Source organism: Pipistrellus hanaki (assembly GCF_964339955.1).
Source record: "Pipistrellus hanaki genome assembly, chromosome: 6".
Lineage (NCBI taxonomy): Eukaryota > Metazoa > Chordata > Mammalia > Chiroptera > Vespertilionidae > Pipistrellus > Pipistrellus hanaki.
In genome coordinates this window covers 60,479,907-60,501,687 of record NC_140508.1, presented here as the reverse complement: position 1 = coordinate 60,501,687, position 21,781 = coordinate 60,479,907, and the positions used below count along the sequence as shown (strand labels likewise).

Here is a 21,781-nt window from a genome sequence, read left to right as displayed (position 1 = left end):
CACATGATTTGTACACTGAAGATGACAAACCATCTCTCAGAGAAGCTAAAGATCTAAATAAATAAAGAGATATTCTATGAGGATGGATAGGAAGACATATTGTTAATATGATAATACCATTCAAGTGATCTACAGATTCAATAATATCCTTATTAAAACACCAACAGGCTTTTTTCTAAAAGGAAGTGACAAGCTAATCCTATGAAAATGCAAAGGACTTTGAACAGCCAAAACAATTTTTGAAAAGAAGTTTGAAAACTTACAATTCCTGATTTTAAAAGCAGATTTAGGGTTTATCTGTGGGTTGGGATAGGAACAGACTGATTGTAAATGGATGTGAGGATCTTTTAGCAATGATGGAAATGGTCTGAACTAGTTTGTGATGATGGTTGCACAACTCTTTTTCTCAGTTCCAAGAGTAAACAAATATTTAGTATATCATACCTTTCTTCCATATGGTTTTTCTACCATATTGCTGTCACTGTCAGAATTTTCACTCTGAACTGGTTTTGTGAACCCAGATTTGGGCATTTTATAGCTCTTCAGCTAGCTTCTTCTTTTATCAGTCTTCTCATTCTGGATCTGTAAAGAATGGATATATAAGGGTTATGTATATTCCTCGCAATAAAACCTATTTAAGATTTATGCAGTTTATGCAATTTGGTTTTCTCTATGTCTTCATAAGATAATTTATTTCTTCGGGGAGGCTATCATAACCTAAAATAAGTTTTCATCAAATTGTGCCTCGAAAGCTTTCTTGTTCAAGTCCACTCGACTTGACACTAAAGAGAAAAAAAGGGAACTACATTTATAATTCTTCCCACCTTCTCTAGACTAATTTTACATCTCCAGTATTCTGGGTAACAGAAGCAACTGAGTGGAAGCAGTGACAAAGGTTTTGTCATTTGAGCATGGCTTCAGAAGTAGGAACTCCGAATATATTCTCTGGCAGTTCTGTATTGGTCTGGCAGTTATTTCTGATGGTCCAACTAAGAACCTTATAGGTTTGATTGGTAATTTTACAACACTTAACTCTATTTTAAATTAAATAAAATTAATTAAGCCCTTCTTTTTAAAAATAAATGTTTTTATTGGTTTTTAGAGAGACAGGAAGGGGGGGGAGAAATATCAATGTGAGAGAGATACATTGATCATTGCCCGCCCCCCCCCCCCAACCTGCATCCTGTCATGTTCCCTGACCGGTATGACCTTTCCGTACATGGGACAATGCCCAACCAACTGAGCAACACTGGCCAGCGCTAACCCTTCTTACTTAAAATCCTGAAGTGGTTTATTTTCCTTCACCTAACTTCCAGACATCACCAGGGCATTTAGTCACTTTATCGACCTATTCACTGATTTAATCCTTATCATACTGCACTGTAATTTTCACTATATGTATCATTTCCTTTCCAATTTTTTCAGCCTTCAACTCTGCAAGCTTTAACAGGGCAAGGACCCTTTAATAAGCTTATGCTTATGTCCAAGCTTGAGAGGTTTAGAAAAGTTCCAAGGGGGAAAGCCATGAAGTTGCTGTATGACAATGGTTCTCAACCCATCTAATGCTGTGACCTTTTAATAAAGTTCCTCATGTTGTGGTGATCCCCAACCATAAAATTATTCTGTTGCTACTTCATAACTGTAATTTTACTACTGTTAATGAATCGTAATGTAAATTATCTGTGTTTTCCGATGGTCTTAGGTGACCCTAGTAGCGGTTCTCAACCAGTGGGTCATGATTCACAGGTTGAGAACCCATGCTGTAGAACCTAAGACCATCGGAAAACACAGATATTTACATTACGATTCGTAACAGTATTAAAGGGACGCGGCATTAGAAGGGTTGAGAACCATTACTGTATGATAACCTATTAGCCATATGTGGTTGTTGCAAGTTAAAGTAATTAAAATTAAATTATGGACTACCCAGTGCAGACATAACAATATTTCTATTATCACAGAAAGTACTATTGCTCAACAATGAACTACACTGAGGCTGCTGGCCAATGGGACCATGAATTGGGCCACAACAACAAGCAGAATGACTGACATGCTGTAAATTTCCTAAAAAACGCTACATTCTAGTATCTATGTGAATTATTAATATCAGACATATACTCAGGTGAGGATAAAAAAGAAAAGAAAAAAATAATGTCATATCCTATGAAAGACACATCTTAAAAATGCCGAAATAAAGTTGTAATTTTTTCATGGTGAAGGGACTGGAGTCTGTGTTGATGAAAACACCTTGGCGGCTGCGGTTGCTGGCAGTGGCTGTAGCAGGGGGGTGGTGATGGGTCTGGCACCTTCCCCTGATCAGCCTGGTTGCTTCCCTCAGAGGGAGGCCAGACTGCGGCTTAGGCATGCTCACTATGGGGAGTGGGCCTAAGTCGTCAGTCGGACATCCCCTGAGAGCTCCTGGTCTGCGAGAGGGGGCAGGCTGGGCTGAAGGACCCCCCCCCCCCCCAGTGCATGAATTTCGTGCACTGGGCACCTAGCGTGTGTGTGTGGGTGCGTGTGTGTATTTACTTTTTATTTTTAGTGTGTGTGTGTGTGTGTGTGTGTGTGTATATGTGTAATGTTTTCTTTACTCATCCATCAACAGACAAGTGGGCTTGCTAGGTCATACTGAAATTCTATTTTTAATTTTTTGAAGAACCTCTACACTGTTTTCCATATTGGCTACACCAATTTACATTCCCACCAATAGTGTACATGGAACCATTTTGCCACATCCTCACCAATACTTGCTATCTTTTGGCTTTTGTATAATAGCCACCCTAACAAGTGGAAAGTAATATTTTCTTGTGGTTTTGATTTAAATTTCCCTGATGATTAGTGATGTTGAATACTTTTCATATACTTGGCAAATTGCATACCTTCTTTGGAAAAATATCTGCTTAGGTTCTTTGCCCGTTTTTAAAATCAGGTAATTTTTTGCTATTGAGTTATATAATTTCCTTAATTATTTTGGATGTTAACCCATTGTCAGATACTTTTCCCCATAGGTTGCCTTTTCATTTAGTGTTTCCTTTGCTGCACAGAAGATGTTTAATTTGGTGTAATCCCACTTATTTTTGCTTTTGGTTTCATATCCATGAAAGCACTCCCAAGACCAATGTCAATAAGCTTTCCCCCGATGTTTTCATGTAGGAATTTATGGCTCCAGGTTTTACACAGAAGCCTTTAATCCATTTCATTAATTTTTGTATAAGGGTCCAATTTCATTCTTTTGCACGAGCATATGCAGTTTTCTCAATACCACATACAGAAAAGACTATTCTTGACCCATTTTGTGTTTTGGGCATTCTTATCAGAAGGTTGCTGACCACATATGCATGGGTTCATTTCTGAGCTCTCTAATCTGTTCTACTGATCATTGTGTCTGTTTTTATGTCAGTAACATACTGATTTGATTACCACAGCTTCCTAATATTTTATCTGTGTGATGCCTCCAGCTTTGTTCCCTTTTTCTCAAGATTGCTTTGACTATTCAAGGTCTTTTGTGGTTCTACGTAAATTTTAGGATTGGCTCTTCTAATTCTATGAAAAATGCTATTATAATATTGATAAGAGATTGCACTGAATCTGTAGATCACTTAGGGTAGTATGGGCATTTTAATATTACTGATTATTCCCTATCCACGAACGCAGTATATCTCTGCACTTATTTGTGTCTTCAACTTCTGTCATCAATGTATTATACTTTTCAGTGTAAAAAATTTTCACTTCCTTGGTTAAATTTATTTCTCAAATATTTCTTTTTTATACTCTTTTAAATGAATTTTTTCTTAATTTCTTTATCTGATAGTTCATTGTTAGTGTACAGAAATACAACGGTGCCCTGGCGAAGTGGCTCAGTTGGTTGGAACGTTGTCCAAAAGATTGCGGGTTCGATTCCCAGTCAGGGTGCATATGGGAGGGAGGCAACTGATTAATGTTTCTGTCAGATAGATATCTCTCCTTCCCCAGCTAAAATCAATAAACATATCCTTGGGTGAGGATTTTTTAAAAAGAAAGAAATGCAACTGCTTTTTGTATGCTGAATTTGTATGTGGCAACTACTGAATTCATTTATTAGTTCTAAACAGTTTTTTGTTTGTTTCTTTTTGTGGTCTTCAGAATTTTTTTATATATAAGGTCATGTCATCTGCAAACAATATAACTTCCTCTTTTCTGATTTATATGTCTCTTATTTGCTAACCTAATTGCAATTTTAATATTGTGTCAAGATTATAAAGTGCCCTGTTTGAGGAAAGTGTCCAGGAGGTGGTGTGGAGAAAGGATGTAAGACATGAAATAACCATTCTGCCTCTAGACTTTTGCAATCCAGTGTCTCCCTAGATTGTGAACACAAGCTGCAGCCACCAGCCAGGTTTCCTGCCTGTGATCTACCACGGATTATCAGGAACCAGAGATTTAACAGGTCTTGTTACTTCTCCTGGTGCAGGCTGGTGAAGGACCAGCTGCTGACAGCAACCAAGGACCTCAGTTCAGTCCTGAATGGGCTTTTCCAATAATTGCAACCAGATTATCAGTCTCTGGTTTCCTTGGGCAACCCCTAAATGTGAATTTCTTACTGTATAACCTCACCCTTACAGGGGCTGCCATCCAAAATTCTGGACATAGAGCCCAGCAATATTTAATGGCCATGTAAGAAGTACAATAACATTTGAAATTCTTGCCATGAAAAAAAAGATCATAGAGTGCATTTACACAAACCTAAAATGTATAGCATACTACACATCTAGGCTATATGGTATGGCAGCTTATTGCTCCTAGGCTATGAACCTATACCGCAAATTACTGTATTGAATACTGTAGGTAACTTTATTTGATAAACATAGAAAAGGAACAGTAAAGTCGAAACCGGTTTGGCTCAGCAGATAGAGCGTCGGTCTGCGGACTGGAAGGTTCAATTCCGGTCAAGGGCATGTACATTGGTTGTGGGCACATCCCCGGTAGGGGGTGTGCAATAGACAGCTGGTCGATGTTTCTCTCTCATTGATGTTTCTCTCCCATTGACATTTCTAGCTCTCTAGCCCTCTCCCTTCCTCTCTGTGGAAAATCAATAAAATATATATTAAAATAAGAAAAGGTACAGTAAAAATGTGGTATATATGATAAACAACCATACACTTGTACAGGTATATGACTGGAGCCTGTAGGACTGAAAGCTGCTCTTGGTAAATGATTGTATAATGAATGTGAAGGCTTAGTACATTGCTATTGGGTCGGCAACTAAATAATTGCGGGTTTCACACATATATGGCTTCAGTTGAATTTTTAGGTTTGCAGACGTAGTACAAATGTAAAACACATTTTGTATTTGATAGTTGGCTATTCAGCTGTTAATCAGTAAAAAAAGTTTTTTGATCTGTTTTGTAGTTTTTGTTTGGCGTTCGTTGAAAAATGGAAAATCAAAAGGAACATTTTCGTCATATTTTGCTTTTTTATTTCCGCAAGGGAAAAACGCATCACAAGCTCATAAAAAGTTATGTGCTGTTTATGGTGACGAAGCCTTAAAAGAACGGCAGTGTCAAAATTGGTTTGCCAAATTTCGTTCTGGTGATTTTTCACTCAAAGATGAAAAACGCTCTGGTCGTCCAGTTGAAGTTGATGACGCCCTAATCAAAGCAATAATCAATTCGGACTGTCACAGTACAACACGTGAGATTGCAGAGAAGCTTCATGTATCACATACATGCATTGAAAATCACTTAAAACAACTTGGCTATGTTCAAAAACTCGATACATGGGTTCCTCACGAACTGAAAGAATCACAGTTAACGCAACGCATTAGCAGCTGCGATTTGCTAAAGAAACGTAATGAAAATGATCCATTTTTAAAACGACTGATAACTGGCGATGAAAAATGGGTTGTTTACAACAATATCAAGCGGAAAAGATCGTGGAGCAGGCCAGGTGAACCAACTCAAACAACATCAAAAGCTGATATTCATCAAAAGAAGGTTTTGTTATCAGTTTGGTGGGATTACAAAGGAATTGTCTACTTTGAACTCTTACCACCCAACCGAACGATCAATTCTGATGTCTACATTGAACAACTAATGAAATTAAACAATGCAGTTGAAGAAAAGTGGCCCGAATTGACAAATAGAAAAGGTGTTGTATTCCATCATGACAATGCAAGGCCACACACATCTTTGGTCACTCGGCAAAAATTAATGGAGCTTGGTTGGGATGTTTTGCCACATCCACCATATAGTCCTGACCTTGCACCATCTGATTACTTTTTGTTTCGATCTTTACAAAACTCCTTGAATGGTAAAAATTTCAATAATGATGATGATGTCAAATCGTACCTGATTTAGTTTTTTGCTAATAAAAAACAGAAGTTTTTTGAACGTGGGATTATGATGCTGCCTGAAAGATGGCAAAAGGTCATTGATCAAAATGGGCAATACATTAAAGAATAAAGTTATTTAGTTCCATGAAAAAATTGTCTTTGATTTTTTAAAAATCCGCAATTACTTAGCTGCCGACCCAATACATGCTTGTAGACTTTATAAACACTGTTCCACAAACCTTACCTGCTTACTTTGGAAAAGGTCAGAAACAGAACACCAAAGCTGTCAATGCTATTCCATGAAAAAGAGTGTAGGCTGGACTAATTGGAAATTATGGAGGAAAACACCCCTAAACAATCCAGAACTAAAATTCTACAAAACATTAACATGCCTGTTGGGAAACTTGGGGGTAAGGGGTAGAGTGGAAGAGACTAGAGATGAGTGACAAAGTGATTAAAGTACTTGTCTTCCTTGGAGGAATACACACACACACACACACACACACACGCTAGGTGTCCCAAAAAATGTATACACTGAATAATTATAAAGATGCTATTCATTAAAATACATTTCGTTGTAAAAATGCTATCGAAACTACAGACATTTTATATATATACATACACACACATATATTTGAGATTAAGAAACTGATTGTGGGAAATAAGTAGAAGTATAGTAAATAAAATATAAATAATTTTCAATATATGTTATTTCAATAAATGAAAATGGATTAAGGTTGTTAAAAATATAATTCTGTAAGGTTATATAAAAATAAGATTCAGCAATATACTTTGTAAAAGAGACCACAAAGAGTACTCAAAGGTTAAAAATAAAATAATTGGAAGAAATTTTATCAGGAAATATAAACCCAGGTTGGAAGATTAACTTTTTTTAAAGGCACCATTCATGAATACAATTCAGATTCTTCCTGATCTGGGCTCAGCTCCCTGCTATCCCTGGGCCTGTAGATTCCAGTACTGCATTAAAACTCACACACTAAGAAGTATCTGTCTATTTTCCTTTTAGGACAGGGCTTAAATATCTGTTTTCTATTATGACTTTGAATTCCTCTTTCCTATTTAGGCACCTGCAGATTCATATTTTTTGCTCTGAAGCTGAGCTGTGTATTTTTTTTAAATGTTTTATTTTTATCTAGCATTTCCATATATCTGAAAAAAGGATCTCACTCAGTAGTCCACCTTTTTGTCCTGATTCCTCAAAACATGCACTTTAGATTAAATACAAATGAAAACAAAGTCCAAGTTATTTAATTTATTCATCTGTCATGAATTGATAAAGCTCAACTGTTAAGGCTATAAGAACTAAAATGATGTCTTAGCACAGTACTTGATGTACATAAAAATATTCAAATGCTGCTCTATAAATTTATCAATTTTATATTCTACTTAAAGAAAGTAAAGGCAGAGAACCATAAAAATGAAATGGAAATTCCTAACATTTTTGTTATTCCAGCTTTCACTGAGCTAAAGTTGCTGTGGGGGTAAAAAATGCTTCCTCCAAAATTATTTTTTAAAATATATTTTAATTGATTTTTTACAGAGAGGAAGAGAGAGGGATAAAGAGCTAGAAGTATCGATGAGAGAGAATCATTGATCAGCCGCCTCCTGCACACCCCCCACTGGGGATGTGCCGCAACCAAGGTATGTGCCCCTGACCGAAATCAAACCAGGGACCTTTCAGTCCACAGGCCAACGCTCTATCCACTGAGCCAAACCGGTTTTGGCTCCTCCAAAATTATTGAGAATAAAGGCAACTGGCAAAGGATCAAATCACAGCAACAGAATTCAATGATCCTTTTAACAGTCATTCAGTTAGGAAAATGACCATTGCTTTCTCTGTGATTTGAGCAGGGAACTTGAAGTCCACTATTCTATTCTGAGATCTACCACCGACTTTTTAGTTGACTTTCATCAATACTCAATATTCCTGTTTCTTCTTCTTTTTTAATATATTTTTATCATTGATAGTATTATAGATCCTGTTTCTTCTTAAAAGTTAGGTTAGATGACACTGAAGATCTTCCATCCTTCCAAAATTCCAATTCCAGAGTAAGAGGTTTAGAAAAATTTTACTCCAAATTCTGTATTTCTACAAATGCAAAAATGATAGCTTAAATTATAAAATAATTATTATGTCCCCCAGACAGAAAAGAATAAACATTTAGAATAAAGAATAAACCAAAATAAAAACTAAGTATTTCCTATTAAACAAACACCAAAGAGCTTAATTCCGTTATCATACTTTAAAAAGTGGTTTTAAAAAAATAATGGAAAAGACCTCAAAATAAATGGTGTGCTTCTGGAACATCACCAGATTCCCCTATCTCTTCCTCCCCATCCCCTCCTACCATTACAGTAACTACTTAAACCATGCAAGGGAGAATTTAGACCAGGGGTCTTCAAACTACGGCCCGCGGGCCACATGCGGCCCACAGAGGAGTCTGATCCGGCCCGCCAGGTTTTTTGGGCAGTGAGTGCAGCCGAGGTGTTACAGTAGGAATTAGTAGTTCATATAGTCCAGCCCTCCAGCTCTCTGAGGGACCGTGATCTGGCCCCCACTTTAAAAAGTTTGCGGACCCCTGATTTAGACCTTGAAAAGGAAGAGTGCTTTCTTTATCACATCTTCCCAGGTTGATTTTCACCACAATGTTTTCTGGCAGCTATTCCATACCATTTTCCCATAAGAATATGATGGCTGTGCTGAAACCGGTTTGGCTCAATGGACAGAGCGTCGGCTTGGGGACTGAAGGGTCCCGGGGTTCGATTCTGGTCAAGGGCATGAACCTTGGTTGCAGGCATATCCCCTGTAGGGGGTGTGCAAGAGGCAGCTGATCGATGACTCTCTCTCATCGATGTTTCTAACTCTCTCTCTCCCTTCCTCTCTGTACAAAATCATTAAAAAAAAGAAAAAAGAATATGATGGTTGTAATTTCAGACCAAAAAATTAAATTAGTATAATAAAATCACAAATTTGACCAACAGCATCCCAAAGATGAATACAAACATCCACATCCTTTAAAATAAACTGTTCTCAACAATGTTCTTAAAAGTCCTTAACGAATGTTTATTTCATGCAGTTATATATTAGATTTTATAATGAACATGTACGGTATAATCTTCAAATAAAAATTAAAACTATATACATAATAGGTTGACATACACTTGATTTCCTCTGGATGACTACAATTCTCTGGGTAGAACACAAGGGGAAATAATAATAAGATGGCGAGTGAGAGACTGCTTCAGACAAAGGTAGAGCAAAAGAGATAAAAAGGTGTTTTATGTTTTTTAACGCAGCCACCAGAATATAAAGGACACAAAATATTTAGGATAGAAGCTCAATCCAGTCAAGATAGGCTGCACTTTGGGTTGGTGCTGCTAAATATTATATATTTTAGGAATCTAAGGATGGCAGATAATTCAAGACTTACTATACAAAGTAAATACATTATAAATGGTCAACTTGGTTTGGCTAAATGAGTGTATCACCTTCAAAATTCCACAAAGGTAAACCTGTGATATAAAGGAGTAATATTTAGATAGCCCAAATGCTTGAAATATAAACAACCAATACCAACTAATCTTAGCCAAGTCTAAGGCAAAATATATTAGGAGGAATTGAGCAATACAAAAATGTACTAGAACACCTGGGTTCTTCTAATTTTTTCTAGTGAACGCTTTAGGTTTCAGTTTCTACATTTTAAAATGAGGTCCATTCCAGTCCTAAAATTCTACAATTCATTATCGCCTCCTCTTTTTCTTAAATACAGATATATTATGAAATAAGAAAAAAAAATTTAAAAAAATTAGTGTTAAAATTTTTAAATTATGGTTATTTCCTTTAGCTATCATACTCATTTCTTCATGTAATTATTCAATCATTTAACATTTACTAAACATCTATATGCCAAGCAATAGAACTAAAGATGAGTCACAATTCTAGCCTAAAGGAAATTTAGTTTCTAAGGAACAAAAGATAAGTTAATTACCACATGAAATAATAAATGCTGCAGAAATAATAGTACTAGCACAAAGGGATCACCCAATTTGGGTGCTGTATATAGGGTATGAATGGGAAATTTAGAGAAGTAAATACTGAAATAGAGTCTTACTGATGACTATGAGGAGATAGACACAGATGGAACAGACTAGAAAGGGCTGTAGAGGAAAGAGAAGCACAGGTGTGAACACAGACAACCCACAAGAAAGCAGGCCAGGGATAGTGAAAACTGAAAAACAGTGCAGTAGAAAATGAGGCTAAAAAAAGTAGCAAAGAGCCACATCATGAAGCATCTTGTATTGTTTCAACATTATGACAAAAAGCAAATTAAGCCTGGCCAATGTGGCTCAATGACTGAGCGTCAACCCATGAACTAAGAGGTTGCCAGTTCAATTCCAGGTCAGGATACTCGCCAGGGTTGTGGGCTTGATCCCCAGTAGTGAGTGTGCAGAAGGCAGCCAGTCGATGATGTTTTTCTCATTAATGTTTCTCTCATAAATTTCTCTCTTTCTCTATCCCTCTCCCTTCCTTTCTAATATATATATTTTTTAAAGCAGCAAATTAAAACTTTCAAAAAAGTAGTAACAATTTGAGTAGAAATATGCTTTTGCTGAAACTTTGAAGGTAGACTAAAGAGGAATTAGATGAGAGGAGACCACTTAAAGTACAATGACTATATTGTGTTAGAAAGAAATAGTAAATAAGCAAGTAGGCTAGAATAACACCCACATTTCTGACTCCAGCAATAAGAAGTAAAAATTGCTTTAAAAATAATTTTTAAAAATTGGCATTTATTTGTTATATAATATTTAATTTATAATAGTAATTTATCTTCTTTTTTATTTAAACATATTTTATTGATTTTGTACAGAGAGGAAGGGAGAGAGATAGAGAGCTAGAAACATCGATGAGAGAGAGTCATTGATCAGCTGCCTCTTGCACACCCCGTACTGGGGATATGCTCGCAACCAAGGTACATTCTCTTGACGGGAATCGAACCCGGGACCCTTCAGTCCGCAGGCTAACGCTCTATCCACTGAGCCAAACTGGTTTCGGCTAATTTATCTTCTAATAGTAATAACTAAACAATACCTCATAAATTTTTTAAAAATTCTTATCTGAGAAGTGAGGATATTTTTTCCATTTATTTTTAGAGAGTGGGAAGAGAAAGATCAACGTGAGATAGACACATTGATTGGTTGCCTCCTGCTGGAGCCCTAACAGAGGGCTGGGGATTGAATCTGCAACCGATTTATGTGCCCTGGACTAGGAACCAAACCTGTGACTCTTCAGCCCTATGAACAACCGAGTAAAATTGGCCAAGGCTCAAAATATTTTAAAATAAAATTCTCGCCCTGCTGGGTGGGCTTGTTTGGTTGGAGAGTCATACCCTGCACCAAAAGTTGTGGGGTGGATTCCCAGTCAGGGCACATGCTTAGGTTGCAGATTCCATCCCTGGTTGGGGCATGGACAGGAGGCAACCAATCGATGTGTCTCTCCGTTGTTTTTTTTTTCTTCCCCTCTCCCTTCTCCCTCTCTAAAAGTCAATGGGAAAATATCCTCAGGTGAGGACTAAAAAATAACAAATAAATCAATAAATTCTCACTACTTCATTAGATAATGGTAACAAAAAATAATAGTGGGGAAAATATTTTTTTTTATACTGTCAAACACTGGACCATAAAGGACCACATTCTAACAATACATTTCAAGTTTTAAAAAGAAAGAAATACAGGCAGTTGTGTTTATAATTATCTATTTGTCCTGGGTATTTAATATCTATATCTGTATCGATATTTACTTCCAGAATTAAGGTGAATATATAAAATAATCATTTCCAATTTTGGGACAGTTGACATAAATGTTGTCTAAAATTCTAAAAACAGTTGCTGGATTTACAGACCTCCTTCTAGCTCTATTGGGTTCTACACTGTGCAACTTCGACAGACCAGTAGAGGGCTGCAACAACTCAGAGACATGGTTAGGCAGTTTTACTTGTATCTCTGGCATTTAGAACTGAAAAAAGTCTAAGAGCCATTACATTTCCACTTTGCTGTCAACAGATTCTAAAAGGGGACAGGAATAATCTCCCAAATCTTGAAAATTAGAAACACCAGTAATTCAGAACTTTGCCACCAGCTCCTTTCTCCGTTCAAAAATGGTAAAGTGTTTGGAGGCCAAATAAAATCTCACTATCAGAGTAATTGGGAGAAAAGGTCAGTCAAAATGAGTTAGCAATTCTCTACTTCCTTTCAGACCCACTGTTCCTCACGCTGCTACTACCAGACTAATAATCCTAAAATAATTATTTCATTAGGTTACTTTCACATCTACTTTATCACTTCTGTTCTGTACTATGCAGCATTGAAGTCTAACTTTCCTTTGCGTAGATTTTAAGGCGGATTTCGACTTCATGTATACCACTTATTTTTAACTCCCCTACCAGACCACTGTTATATAAAATATAAAATAGAGCTAAAATGAAAAGGTCATTGAGGTGAAATATGAAGAAAGAAAAATATATACAGATCCACAGAGAAAGGGAAAAGTCACTGTTGGAAAAAAGTTTATGCAAAGAGAGGGAGATAGGAATTCCTCTGTAGGAGTTAGGAACTGGACCAAAGATATATAGAGGCCTTCAGTTGAATTTATAATGTTTAATTCTTAACTGGTGATAGGCACCCAGGTGCTCATTTTGCTATTTTCTCTGCCTTTTAAATTATCTGAAATATTTCAAAATAAAAGTTTTTGATATTGTAAGTTTGCCCCCTCTCCTGCCCTCAAAAGACAAAGCAGCTGATCTTTGCAACATATACCTCAGGTACTCAGGTACCATTCTAAGTACTACTCAAATTTTAATCCCAAATAATGCCTTAACTCACTTTTACTGTTTTTGTTTAAAAAAAAAAAAAAAAGATTGGCACATACTTTAGGCTTATATGAAAGGAAAGGACTTTTAATTGCTTACATAATTGGGTGTGTGCTCAACCACTGAGACATACTGGCCAAGCATTATCACTGCTTTTGAATTATAAGTCTATGATCCTGAAAATCAGCTTTATCGATGCCCAAACTCTTTTTGCAGTTATAGGTAGCTGAAATCAGTCCCCTATATGACAGAGCAATGCTAATATCAGTATTAAGTTATTTATAATCTGCATACCATACTATTCCCACCCAAACCCAACAATAGTGTATGTTATAAACAACAATGCTAAAATTATAGTTTCCATATGACTTCACACCAGGATTGAATTGTTTAAGCCCTGACCTGCCATTTCACTTTTTCTGTATTCTGCTCACTTTCCAACATAAACCTATTTACTATAGTACACACAAGAATTCAGCATATTTGAAGGAGTTTGAAAGAAAACATGCTCTAAACTGACTGAGGGTAGCAGTATGTATTATCAATAGCTCTTCTGACCAGACCAGTTTAGAATTATAAACTGTTTCCCTGCTAAAGTATGCTGAGAAGAATAAAGAAAATATGGTAATGAGGAACCAGTGCAGAGTAATTCACTGTATTCTAATAGCAGTTCAGAAAGTAACAAGAAAAAGGTGGTACTGGGAAAACTCCAACCCTACTGGGAAAGAATACTTGCATTATTTGGTTTTACTTTTAAAATAAAACATGTCCTAATATATAATCACACAAATGTTATGAATTGGAGGGGAAAATAAACAAGCCCCACTGATGGTACCAATATTAAAAAGCTTTATCTATTAAAGGAAGTATACTGTAAAAATAATGCCTAAAACATAAATTTAGGACTATTTACGAATGGTATAGTTCTATATCAATAAACTGAACTTAAGCACTTTCACCAGGGACTCGCCAATATGGGCTGCATTCGCACCAAGTCCGTGAAGAAGGTGCCCTGGTTCTTCGAGAAATACTACACGCGCCTGGGCAAGGCTTCCACACCAACAAGCGCGTGTTCGAGATCACCATTATCCCCAGCAAGAAGCTCCAAAACAAGATCTCAGGCTTGGGGGCCAGTGAGAGGCATCTCTATCAAGCTGCAGGAGGAGGAGAGGGACAGGAGAGACAACTATGTGCCTGAGGTCTCAGCTTTGGATTAAGAGATCATTGAAGTTGATCCTGACACTAAGGAAATGCTGAAGCTCTTGGACTTTAACAGACTGTCCAACCTGCAGGTCACTCAGCCTACAGTTGAGATGAATTTCAAAACACCACGTGGAGCCATTTGAATCTTTTGCTATGCTGTAATATTATCAAAAAAATTGAACTTAAATTTCCAAGTTAGTGATTCTTTTAAAAAATATATATATATTATTGATTTTTTACAGAGAGGAAGGGAGAAGGATAGAGAGTGAGAAACATCGATGAGAGAGAAACATCGATCACCTGCCTCCTACACATCTGCTACTGGGGATGTACATGCCCTTGACTGGAATCAAACCTGGGACCCTTCAGTCTGCAAGCCGACGCTCTATCCAGACTAAGCCAAACCAGTTAGGGCCAAGTTAGTGATTCTTAATCTTTTATGGACAAACCTGTTTCAGAGCTTGAAAGCCATTAGGTTCTTTCTCCTGAACATATATGTAGTAAAGAATTTGCAACATAACTTTACAATGTTTATGGATCCTTTGTTTTAAATAATTATCTTTTTCTGCTAAATTTTAAATTATATACAAGCAGTGTCTTCTGCTTGGACTTAGCAAAACCTAATACCTTAAAGCCTAAAAACCTTTTTAATAATCGCCTTGCCTTCTAACTGAATTCCATACTTCCAGAATTATTTTCTTTTTAAAAATGGTATTATATCATTCCCCATTTTGAAAATTCATTTCTATTAAGTCCCTTATTATAGTAACCATTGCCTTTTCATTTGCTACCTATCTTTTCTCCCTTACTCCCAGTTCTTTCTCTTGATGCCAATCCGATCATTCTCCTGACATTCTTAGTCAATCAATAAATATACACTGACTTTTTACAGTGTGATGGACTTGGAGGTGCAACCGTGGCTCAGTGGTTGGGCTTCGACCTATGAAAAAGGAAGTCACGGTTCGATTGTGAGGCTTGCAGGAGGCAGCCAATCACTGATTCTCTCTCATTATTGATATTTCTATTTCCCTCTCCTTTTCCATTCCTCTCTGAAAGCAATAAAAATAAAATATTTTAAAAAGTCAGAATGTCAACAAAACTCCTATGTATGAGGAAGAACAATATGAAATCTGAAATGCTATAGAACTCTCACCACTCTTTCAAGCAATAAGGTAACTTAAAAATCACTAATATATATATATATATATATATATATATATATATATATATATATATATATATAACATATTTTATTGATTTTTTTACAGAGAGGAAGGAAGAGAGATAGAGAGTAAGAAACATAGATGAGAGAGAAACATCGATCACCTGCCTCCTACACAACCCCCACTGGGGATGTGCTCGCAACCCAGATACAGGCACTTGACCGGAATCGAACCTGTGACCTTTCAGTCTGCAGGCTGACGCTCTATCCACTGAGCCAAACTAGTTTCGGCTTATCACTAATATTTGTGATATTTTCCCCAATTATGGCCCCAATATAATTTAGAAGTTTAGTGAGTTGTCTTTTTCTTTAGTCACTCTGATTAAAATGTTTCTTTAGGGCAATGATATCAATATCAAGGTGATGTTTATTAGAATAGCCGCTTGAAATGTTAACTGTAGTCCCTCTGTAGCTATTGAGAATAATTTGCTTCTGCCAACTCATATAAAAAGAACCAACAACTGCCCTAGCCAGTTTGGCTCAGTGGATAGAATATTAGCCTGAGGACTAAAGAGTCCCAGGTTCGATTCCGGTCAAGGGCACATACCTGGGTTGTGGACTCGATCTCCAGTGGGGGTAGGATGCAAGAGGCAGCCGTCAATGATTCTCTTTCATCATTGATGTTTCTATCGCTCTCTCCCTCTCCTGTCCTCTCTGAAGTCAATAAATATATATATTTAAAAAAACATCAACCAACAACTATATCAGAATCTCATAGGCTTGCTGTCCAATCTTCCATGATTCTATTAAGGTATTTACTTTTCTATTTTATTTTTTGACGCAAAAGTAGAAGGTAGAATAGCAGATCCTTAAACATTTTTCATGAAGTCTGAAATTTAAGAAAATGCCTTTCTCAAAATCAGCTAAGACTCTTAGTTAATGGCAGAGAAATAATTAAGATAAAGACAATAGAAATGTCATATTTTTAGGCCTGTGAATATCTACACCTCACATATATGTTCAAAGCTTCATTCTCCTCAGCTATATGTTAGAATAATAGTGTCTGTTTTACAAGGTTGTTATAAAAATTGAATGTTTCACTTAAAACTTTGAACACATATTCTAAATTAGAGGCCTGTTGCATGGATTCATGCACTGGAGTGGTCCCTCGGCCTGGCCTATGCTCTCTTGCAATCCAGGATCTCTTGGAGGATGTTGGACTGCTGGTTTCAGCCCATCTCTACAGGCCAGGCCAAGGGACTCCATCAGTGCATGAATCCATGCACTGGGCCTCTAGTATGCCTATAAGATCTTTGGTTAATCTCTTCCTGCCCTTCCCCCTTCCCTCTGAGATTAATCAGTCTGTTTCATGTTTTCATGCCTGTGCATTGAGCATCTGCCCCTGATGGTCAGTGTGCATCATAGCTACCAGTCGAATGGTCGCTTAGGCTTTTATATATATAGATACTCAACAACTGTTCACTGTAAACTTTAGCTTCAAATTTACTAATAATCTGTGCAATACTAAAATATGCTATATTTGTTTCTAATATTATCAATTTAAAGCACTAGAAAAAAAGGTCTTTAAACATAACAGCATAAGCCAGTAAACAAAACCTCTGTCTTAACATTTCAATGTATTTTAGTTCTATAAGATAACCTTAACATGAACTATTCAAGGCTAAGTTTACAAAGGAAAATTATCTCCTGTTATTGCTATATCTGGAAACTAGTAACAGCATTGCAACTAAGATACTTTCACTATTAGTTTTTTTTTTTTTTTAAAAAAAAAAACCACTGTAAAACTGATTATGCATGCATGAGTGTATAGGAGAATGTTTTCAAATGCTATATGAAGAAATTTTATATTCTCTCCAGAGGAAGTCAACTACAATTTTTAAAATGTTCAATAAGTGGCTTTACTAAGATTAGAACTAAGTGGGTATCAGAAAACATATCTGCAGGGAGTTATAATCTATAAAGCAGCAGGTGCTGAAAACAAAGCTAAGGCTAAGCAAAAACCAAGGGATCTTGACACCTTCTTACATAGTAAGATCTGTATTTGTTTTAAAGATAGTATCATCAAATCTTAAATATATATAAAAAAGTTTATAATATACAATGAGCTTTCCATATGTAATCACATTTGTTCCTTCCAGCAGCTCTGGAAATTATGTAGAAAAATTATTTTTTATAGATTAAGAAGAAAAGATTCTGAAAGTTAATGTGATTTGTCAAAAACCACAGTTATGAAGCGACAAATCAAGAATTTAAACTCAGGCCTGCTCACTTATATTTCAACTAGAGGCCTGGTGCATGAATTCGTGCACCGTTGGGGTCCCTCAGCCTGGCCTGTGAGGATAGGGCTGAAACCAGCTCCCCGACATCCCCTGAGGGGTCCCGGATTGCAAGAGGGAGGTTCTCAGGTGACGCACCCTGGAATCTGTCTCCCTCCTCTGGTTCTGGGTGCATCACCTGAGAACCGCAGCTGCCAAATGACTGCAGTTTGGCAGCTCCTGCGTTGGGTGTCTGTCCCCAGGTGGTCAGTGCATGTCATAGCTACTGGCCGATCTACCAATCGCTTAGGCCCATGGTTGGCAAACTGCGGCTCCTTAGCCCCTTTAGTGTGGCTCTTCCACAAAATACCACAGCCTGGTGAGTGTAATTTGAAGAAGTGGTGTTAGAAAAAGTTTAAGTTTAAAAAATTTGGCTCTCAAAAAAATTTTCAATCATTGTACTGTTGATATTTAGCTCTGTTGACTAATGAGTTTGCTGACCACTGCCTTAGGCTTTTAGATAGATAGATAGATAGATAGATAGATGGATGGATGGATGGATGGATGGATGGATAGATAGATAGATAGATATAAGATGTTCTTTCCACTACTCCATAAAGCTACTTTTTAAAGAAAGAGGCAAATTAGCATCTTCACAGAAAGAAGCCTCTAGCCCCAAACCAGGCTGTTTTAACTAGTTGAACTGACATTAAGTCATTTCACTTTTCTAGGCCTTTATTTTCTTATCTGTAAAATGAGGAAAACAGATTAGAAAACTTGAGGTCTCTTCCAGTTTCAAGAATAAATCTCCAAGATAGTACTCTTTACACAGTAAGGTATTTTACAAATACATGTTGATATTAGTTTTAACAAGTTCCAAGTCAGAAAGTATTAATAGTATTACTAACTCTTAGGTAACCTATTACAATTACTGTATAAATTTTTCATGTCTATCTGATAGATGTTGCTTCAGTATCACCAAGTTTATATAAAGAAAACAGTCTAGCCCTAGCTGGCTTGGCTCAATGGGTAGAGCATCTGCCTGAGGACCAAAGGGTCCAGGTTCCATTCTGATCAAAGGCATGTACCTTGGTTGTAGGCTCCTCCCCAGGGCTCCTGCAGGAGGCAATCAGTAGATGTGTTTCTCTCACATCAATGTTTCTCTCTCTTTCCCTCTCTCTTCCACTCTCTCTAAAAAAATCAATGGAAAAAAATATCCTCGAGTGAGGATTAACAAAACAAAAAAAGAAAACAGTCATCTCACTAATCATTCTCTTTTTAGACTGAAATAATGTGCTTAAAATATAAAAACAGTTTAAATAAAATGTAACTGCTTGTCAACTAAGAAATTTAAATTTATTATTATTATTTAGAAAAGTCTCTTTTCTAATGTTTTCCAAATATCCTCACTGACTGCCATTTCTCCAATCTACCTCAGAAGAATGTCACATTTCCAAACAATTCTATAGGGGAAAAAAATAACATTAAAAAAAAGAGGAGGGGAGGGGAGTAGAGAGCCCTCCCTTCTTGATATTAAAGAAGGAAAAGCAGAGATCGAACAACATCTATCCACCTAAGTTTTTTCCTTATCTGAATATTTTTGTTCTCTCTACTTTCCTCAATTATTCTTCATGGAGTACACACTAGAGATTCCCACTGTCCCAGCTCCACTTGCTCATAAGCCATTCTAGCAATAACCATGGAAACTATAAAAATTAAGATATTAAGGGCATCCTGGTTTTTTGTTTTGTTTTACTTTTCCTTCCATGAAAACCACTTAACTTGGATTTTACTCCATCTTAACACTGTGCCTGTTCCTAAAAAGAGCACATACTCCGACTTGTTCAACTTAACCTTAGTCAAACCATATGCAGATCCTTAGACATCTAATTAGTGCTTGTGACAAATATAAAAGATCTTTAAGCAGTAAAACACTTCTACCTTTGCCTATCATCTCCTGGGGGAAACATTTCAAATCATTAAATGTTTTTGTGTTTAGCCCAAATTAAAGACTTTCCCCAACACGATTAGTTTAATATAGCGACTGGATCTTATACAGTCCGACACTATCTCATTTGTTTTCAAGCCATTTGGCACCAACAGAACATATGTCCTGCCAGTTCTGAGCTAATCTCCAGGAAAGCCTTTGTATGATTGAAGAAACTGAAGCAGATCGGTGGTGCCCAAGATTTTTAACAGCCTACTTTAACATATGTTTTTAACAGTCCGTTAAAAATAGCTACTTTATTAGTCTTCCTTTATTAATTTACAATAAACCGTCTTAAAAAAAAAAAAGAAACATGATTGAAAACACCCGATTCATTTCCACTTCAGGATTACAGAGAGTAAATTCCAAAACGTTCCAGACCACTGGCTCTGCAACCCATCTCTCACCCACGTCCGCCTTCTGGCCGCGGGTGTGCAGGGGACGGGACAGCCTCGGGGACTGCACCGCTTAAAACGTTTCCTACCATCTCAGCTGGCGCAACAGCGTTCACTTCCCATCCTGATCTGCTTCTGTTATTATTAAAACAGCTGTCAGCTGGGCTTCGGTAACCTCTTTGTACAGCCGTTTACTCAACGCTTTGAGATCGTCCAGGGTCCGTCACACTATAGTGCACCTCAAAATAAGACCTCAGGACCTGACCCGCTCTGAAGGTCTAAGTGCATCATTCGAAGGGGCGGACACTCACGAGACGGTGAAGAGAACCGATGCGGCAAGGATTGCACTTGCATTTCAGACGGCACTGCAGCGCGGCCGCTCTCCCTCCCCTGAGACCATTAAAATGGCAATTCTCTCCTATCGCCACCCTCTCCTCCGACCCCCGGCACCCCCGAGGCTGCCCCCGGCGGGGCCGCGGCGGTCTCCGGGCGGCGGGCGGGCCCGGGCTGGGCGCGCCCCCGCCCCGCCCCGCAGGTCCGGCCGCGGCGAGCCGGCGGCGCCCTCTCGGCCGCGCGCACTCGCACGCACACGCTCCTCCCGACCCCGCCATGTTCCGAGCGGCGGCAGCGGCAGCGGCAGCCCCAGCCCCGGGAACGGGGAGTGGTAGCGGGGGTGCACCCCGCCCGGGCCCCCGCCCCGCATGGCAACCCTCGCCCGGCCGGCAGCTGCCAGCTGCGCCGCGGCTCCCAGACGCGGCTGGAGGGGCGGCGGCGGCTGCGGGCGGGGCGGCCCCGCGCCCGGCCACTAACGGCCTGTCACCGCCAGCCCCGCGGCTCCCCGGGCCGGCCTGGCGCGCCGGAAAGCAACGAGGTGGGCGCGGCACGTCCCCTACCTTGCTCTGGGGACGGGGACGGGAGCAGCGCAGATCTGACGGGTCTCCTCCGGGGCGCCGGGGACGGGGTCGAAACCGCGCCCCTCCTTCCTCCTCCTCGCCTGTCGCCACGCCCCCCTCACACTCACGGACCCCAGGCACCGTCGACACCGGCGGCTTCAGCCCCGGAGCCAGTGCCTAGGGGTTGCCGTCGCTGTCGTTGTCTTCGTCGCCGCTGCAACCGCCACGAACGCCGCCAGCGCCGGGCTTGAAAACATCTCCGGTCTCGGTCTGTCTCTCACCACAGCCTCCTCGCTCCCAGGGCAGCGCCGCCCGGCGATTGGCTGCGGCGCGGGCACGTGACGCCGCGGGCACGGGACAGGCGGCGTGACCGCCCCGCCCTTTCCGCCGGCCCCGCCCCGCGGCCCGCCTCTCTTTCAGCTCGGTGTCAGCGGCGGGGCGCGGCCGCGGGAGCGTACCAAGTGGGGGGTGGAGGCGGGGAGGCGCGGTCCGGAACTCCTCCCGGCGCCCGCGGCCGCCTCCCCACCGCACCCGGCTGTCAACGCTTCCCCCGAGCCGCGCCGGGAGGAGGAATCAGAGGGTGAGAAGGAAGAGGCGCAGGCGCCGCTGACGCCGACGCCGCTGGGCCTGCGGGATCTGCAGTAGCTTGTTTGTTTTTTTGTGGC

General features: G+C 39.1%; 1 protein-coding gene across 5 annotated transcripts in view; it reads right to left on the bottom strand.

The window, feature by feature from the left end:
- The window catches only part of ANKRD12 (ankyrin repeat domain 12), an 88,076-nt gene extending 66,632 nt beyond the window's left edge, over positions 1-21,444 (bottom strand). For 2 of the 5 annotated variants that reach the window (XM_084887746.1, XM_084887747.1), the window contains exon 1: positions 21,117-21,444. Coding sequence is in view for 3 of the 5 variants with exons in the window: in XM_084887743.1 (XP_084743869.1) it covers positions 445-531 (87 nt within the window). In the remaining 2 variants the exon portion in view is untranslated. Of the gene's footprint in view, positions 1-444; positions 583-20,235; positions 20,660-21,116 lie in introns of those variants that run through there. The other 3 variants (XM_084887743.1, XM_084887745.1, XM_084887744.1) reach the window with 3 other exon arrangements.
- Between the last annotated feature and the right edge of the window lie 337 nt (positions 21,445-21,781).